This window comes from Suncus etruscus, chromosome 14, assembly GCF_024139225.1.
Source record: "Suncus etruscus isolate mSunEtr1 chromosome 14, mSunEtr1.pri.cur, whole genome shotgun sequence".
In the NCBI taxonomy this organism is placed as follows: Eukaryota; Metazoa; Chordata; class Mammalia; order Eulipotyphla; family Soricidae; genus Suncus; species Suncus etruscus.
This window is the reverse complement of record NC_064861.1, coordinates 33,283,138-33,289,137: the sequence shown is the minus strand read 5'-3', so window position 1 is coordinate 33,289,137 and position 6,000 is coordinate 33,283,138. Positions and strand designations below refer to the sequence as shown.

The window sequence follows — 6,000 nt, the reverse complement described above, 5'->3', positions numbered from 1 at the left end:
CCAAAGACACGCCCCCTAGGACCGCCTAGCCTAGGCTCCTCAGAAGCGTCCGAGGCGGGGCTCTAGGAGGGGCGGGGCGGGGCCACACGTAGCCACGCCCCCGATCCGGACAGCTGTCATTCTCCTCCCCTCGGCGGGAGGTGTGGTCCGGAGTTGCCTCAGCGACCTCCCGCGCCGCGTCTGAGACTCCCCAGAACCTGCAAAGCCAAGCCAGGTAGCCCTCTCCCCGGGACAGGCCCCGGAGACGACTTCGCTTCCCACTTTTCCCTCAGGCTACGGGAGCCCGGAGCAGGCGCTAACACCCGCCGAGAAGGCCCGCGCCGGGGCCCGCGCCTCCGCGCTTCTCCCCGCGGCTCGCGCGCCGCCCGCCGGGGCCGCTGCGGGCGGCGGCATGCGGGACTACGACGAGGCGACGGCGTTCCTGGGCCAGTGGGGGCGCTTCCAGCGCCTCGTCTTCTTCCTGCTGAGCGCCAGCATCATCCCCAACGGCTTCAACGGGATGTCCGTGGTGTTCCTGGCGGGGACCCCCGAGCACCGCTGCCGGGTGCCGGCCGCCGCCAACCTGAGCGCCGCGTGGCGCAACCACAGCGCCCCGCTGCAGCTGCGGGACGGCCGCTGGGTGCCCCACGCCTGCCGCCGCTACCGGCTCGCGGCGCTCGCCAACTTCTCGGCGCTCGGGCTGGAGCCCGGCCGCGACGTGGCCCTGGAGCGGCTGCCGCTCGAGGGCTGCCTGGACGGCTGGGACTTCAGCCGCGACGTCTACCTCGACACCATCGTCACCGAGGTGGGTGCTGGATGGAGCCCCTGCCCGCCGCCTCCTTCTAGTCTAGGCTGCTCTCCCTCCACGAGGGGTTGCATGCAGCCCAGGGAGAGGGGCGCCCGGGGAAGCTCCCGTGCAAGAGGGGATGGAAAAGGGCGTGTGGTCACCAACTGCCTTCTCCTTTCCGAGTTTTGCAACGCGTGCAATTGTTTGCCAAGACCTAGCGCGCCGCTGGGAGGACTGAGCAAGCCTCAGTCAAGTTCCTGCGCTTGGTGCTGGGAGGAATGAGTGGCAGAAGGTGCTTAGTGGTGCTGGGAGGAATAAGTGGCAGAAGGTGCTTAGTGGTGCTGGGAGGAATAAGTGGCAGAAGGTGCTTAGTCCAAGTGCACGCTGAGCACCCCAGTCTTGTATGGGTCTGGCCTGTTTCAGGGCATGCACTTATGGAAACACCCAGGAATTTGCCCTCCACCCGATGGTGTGGACCTGCCCCAAGGCCTGGAATTTTCTGAAAAGGAGCCGAGGTAGGGTCTTTTGCTGTCCCTTGCATGCAGGAGCTGAGGAGGTAGAACCTTGGCTTTTAGGTGCTTATAGAGAGACCTATTCCCTGAGAGACCTTGTTGCAGAGTCCACCATGCTGGATGGGCAAAGGCTCCAGCTCCTTGCCATTAGAACCTTGGCATCCTACGTAGTTTGTTGGCTCGGGTTTTTTTTTTCCAAGTTTCAGGAGTGTTTTTGTTTGGTTGGTTTTGGTTTGGATGCCACACCCAGCAATGCTCCAAGGGTGGGGTTGCTCCTGGCAGGCTCAAGAGATGTTGGGGATCTAACCTGGACCACTGCGTTCAAGGCAAACACCCTCCTGGCTGTGCTATCACTCTGACCCCTGGTTTTAGTTTTGGGGGGCCACGGCAGCTTTGTACTCAGGGATCACTCTGTGCTTAGGGATCACTCCTGCTGGAGGATCACATGGGGTTACAGGAGATTGAACCTGGGTCTGCTGTTTGCAAGATAAACACTCTGCTATTGTTCTGGTCTTGAGTCTCAGCAGGCTTGAGACAGACTTGCTGCCCCTGCATATCTTATTCATGTTGTCACTCAGAAGATCTTGGGTCAGGGCACTCTGCCTCAGAAGGGCAGTGCAGACCTACCTGTGACTGAGAGGGCACATAGAAGTCCCAAGTCCCTAGTCGCAGAAGTCCCAAGAACCTAGTCCGTTCTATTTGTTTTCTCCCAAGTTAACCCATAGGCAGCCACTATTACTCAGTTATCTCCTCCCCTTAGCACAGTGAGGCAGTTAAATGCCATGTTAGGTCCCTTCTGGGCACTAAACTTGTAGGCATCTGGACTATGGGATCTGCCATCAGAACTTAGATGCCACTGGGAAGATACGGCTGAGAAGACTACTAGCCACCCAGGTTTATAAGAAGGTTCTGTCTGAGCCTGAAATCAAACCCTGGACGTTTACTGCATGACCTTTGCAAATGTATTATCTTCATTCTTCATTGAGGGGCGAGAATGATAAGGTTAGGAAATATTCCAAGAAGAGGTGACACCATTTGAGCTGACTCAGGAATATGTTCAACTTGTCCAGGCAGAGACTGGGGGTGTAATCCGGAAAGGTGGGGATGGGTGGAGCTCAGGGGATGATGGATGAGGGGAGAAATGATTACACCACAGGTTCCCAGGGAGCCTCGTAGTTAAGTTGAGGACAGTGAAGAACTAGTAAAGTTTAGTTCTAAGCCAGATTGTGTTTTCGGAAAGTTTGCTTTAGTTTTCATGAATAATAAGACCAGTAAGGAAGCATAAGTTGGTTTAGCAAGAAAGCCAAGCAGCTAGAGTAGTGTGGGATCCATAGGACCAGGGGAAAATGGATTCAATCATGAACACCTCTGGATATCCCCAATGACCCCTGAGCGTCATTGTTCCTGTTTGGAACTCTATGTGCCTGTGCTTCTTTAGCTTTGATTCCCTTATAGAAAGCTTTTAAGTGTTTGCCTACCACCCTCCCCCACCACTCTCATTACTTGGGGATGGGAATCAGTTCATCCCACCCGCCCCCCAAATCCTGTCTTCAGTGTTTGAGATAGAGTCCAGACCCATTTGCAGCAGTCCTCCCTGAAAACAGCAATCCACTCTCTCTTTTTCCTGACCCTATTTGGTTTTATTTAACTTAGAGTGTGAGTTGTGAGTCCTTGTGATCCCCAAATCCAAGGCTAACTGATTGGGACTTTTCACCAAGGTCCCACAAACAGGCACATGCAAGCTCTTTTTCTAGTAGTCTCTCTCTCTCTCTCTCTCTCTCTCTCTCTCTCTCTCTCTCTCTCCCTCTCTTTCTCTTTCTCTCTCTCTCTCTGCATGTGGCATGAAATAAACTGGAGGGCACTGATGGTTGTTAGGAGTGTCCTGCATCAGTGTGAAGAGCACAGAGTGACTCTCTTTCTGGGGAATAGGAGGAGGGTTTTTTTTGGGGGGTAGGAGTGGAGGGAGCATACCCAGTGGTACTCAAGAGTTACTTCTGGCTCTGCACTCAGGAATCACTCCTGGCAGTGGGAGAGGGACCATATGGGATGCTAGCGGGCCTATCTGGGTCTGTTGTGTGCAAGAAAATATGTTACCCTCTGTATTATCACTCTGGCCTGTGAAGAGAAGTGTTTTGTTTTGTTTTGTGATTTCTCAGAAATCACTCCTTGAAGGCTTATGGAACCACATGGGATACCAAGGATTGAATCCGGATAGACTGCATGTGAGGCAAATCCCCTACCCATTGTGCTATCTCTCATGCCCCAAGGAGGAGATTTTGAATAGCACAACAGTAGGGGTAGGACGTTTGCCTTGCATGGGGCCAACATAGGACGGGGCAATTTCTGAATGCAGAGCCATGAATAACCCCTGAGCAACAGCAGGTATGACCCCCCCAAAAAAAACAAAAAACAAAACAAAAATAAAAGAATATCTACCAGCTGGCTGGAGTGATAGTACAGCAGTAGAGCTTTTGCCTTGCATATAGATGACCCAGGACAGACCTAGGCTCAATCCCCAGCATCCCATATGGTTCCCCCAAGCCTGCCAGGAGCAATGTCTGAGCATAGAGCCAAGAGTAACTCCTGAGTGCCACCAGGTGTGGTTTCAAAACCAAAAAAAATAAATAAATCTAGGGACTGGAGCGATGGCGCAAGCAGTAAGGCATTTGTCTGCCTTGCCTTGTCTAGCCAAGGATGGACCTCGGTTCCATCCAACAGCATCCCATATGGTCCCCCAAGTCAGGAGCAGTTTCTGAACGCATAACCAGGCGTAACCCCTGAGTGTCACTGGTGTGGCCTAAAAACAAAACAAAACAAAAATATCTAGAGACTCAGTTCTGACCCACCATACTACATGGCTGACTTCAGCTTTAGTTTCTTTATCTTAACATAGGGAGACAAGCTATGACAAGATTTTTTTAAAACAAATATAAATCAAGATCACAATGAGATATCATTGCAGACCTACTGGGGAAACAAACAGTGAAAAAATGATTTGCAAGAATGTGGAGAAATTGAAATCCTAGTGTCTTTATGTACTGTTCCTTAGTGAGAATGTTAGGCTGGTGCAGTTGTTGTCAAAACCAATTCCTCAAAAATATTAAACTCTGGGGCCAAAGCAATAGCAAGAAGGGTAGGACATTTGCTTTGTGTGTGACTGGATTCGATCCTCAGCATCTTGTATGGTCCCCTGAGCCTGCCAGGAATAATCTCCAGGAGATTATTCCTGGCAGGCTAGGGGAACCATATGGGATGCCAGGATTCAAACCACCATCCGTCAGGAATCGGCTACACACAAGGCAAACACCTTACCAGCGCACTATCTGACACTGCTGCGTTATCTCTCCGGCTCTGCCAGGAGTAATTTCTGAGCTCGGGACCAGGAATAACCACTGAGCATTGCTGGGTGTGGTCCAACAACAACAACAACAACAATTAAACTAATCTAAGAGTATCACTTCTAGGTATATATCTAAACAAATTGGAAGGAGTCTCAAATGTTTGTGCCCCTTTGTTTATAATAACATTATTACTATTCCCATTGACCAAAAGGGGAAAAACAGTCAAATGTTTATCACCACATCAATGGAGAAAATGTGACCTATAGACACAATGGGAAATTTATTCAGCTTCTAAAAAAGAAGGGTTGGAGAAATAGTACAGCAGATAGGGCACTTGCCTTGCACACAGCCAACCAGGTTTGATCTCCAGAATCTTATAATCTCTGCTAGGAGTAATTCCTAAATACAGATCCAGGAGTAACCTCTGAGCATTACTGGGTGAGGCCCCAAAACAAAGGGGATACTGACACATTCTGTAGCATAGATGAACTTTAAGGAGATTAAGTGAAATAAGACAAGCCAATCACAGATTAAACTGCATGATTTATTCATATGTGAAGAGTAGTAAACTTCATAGAAACAAATTAGAATGGTAGTTCCTGGGGATGGGAGGAGGATAAATGAGTTCCTTGAAGGGTATACAGTTTTTCTTTTTTTTTTCAAGAGGAAGCTAATACTGGAGATTTTATAATGTAAATATATATATATATAACTCTGCTAAAACATATCTTAAAATCATTAAGATGAGCCAAGAATGCTAAGAATGCTAACACCATAACCAAATGTACACAACCCTCCCTCAATCATCATGACAGCAATGGGGGGGAGGGAGACGGATGGTGAATTTTCTGTTATGCTTGATTTATTACAATTTCTAAAATTAAGATTACTGGTATTATCTGTTTTGGCAGTATGTAGGGCTTATTCCTGGCTCTGTACTCAGGTACACTCCTGGCAGTACTCAAGAGACCGTATGGAGTGCCAGAGATTAAACCCAGGTCTGCCACATGCAAGGCATGTGCCCTACTAGCTGTACTATTGTCCTGGTCCTAGTGCCTTGTATCTGAACTGCTGGAAAAACTCAGTATGCTCAGGTATAACAATATACCTCCAGCATAAGCAAATGCTTACTATGCATAGGTGGGTTAGTAGAGGTAGGAGCAGTACTTGTCACCTGTGGCTTGGTACTCTGGGGTTGTGGAAGCAGTCTGTCCTAAGATAAGTAGTTATCACTGGACCATTATCAATGAGTGATGCTGGAGGCTGCTTTTTCCTCCTTGGTGGAAGTTTTAGGGTACAGAAAATAAAACATGTCTAAATCCAGATGCCGGAGTAATTGCACAGTGTGTAGGGCATTTGCCCTGTACTAGCTGACCTGGGA

At 49.8% G+C, this 6,000-nt stretch overlaps 1 protein-coding gene across 1 annotated transcript in view; it reads left to right on the top strand.

Moving 5' to 3' along the window:
• Positions 1 to 365: 365 nt before the first annotated feature.
• The window catches only part of SLC22A4 (solute carrier family 22 member 4), a 61,195-nt gene continuing 55,560 nt past the window's right edge, over positions 366 to 6,000 (top strand). Inside the window, exon 1 of the mRNA XM_049786740.1 lies at positions 366 to 784. Coding sequence (XP_049642697.1) covers positions 392 to 784 — 393 coding nt within the window. The 5' untranslated portion in view covers positions 366 to 391. The remainder of the gene's footprint in view (positions 785 to 6,000) is intronic.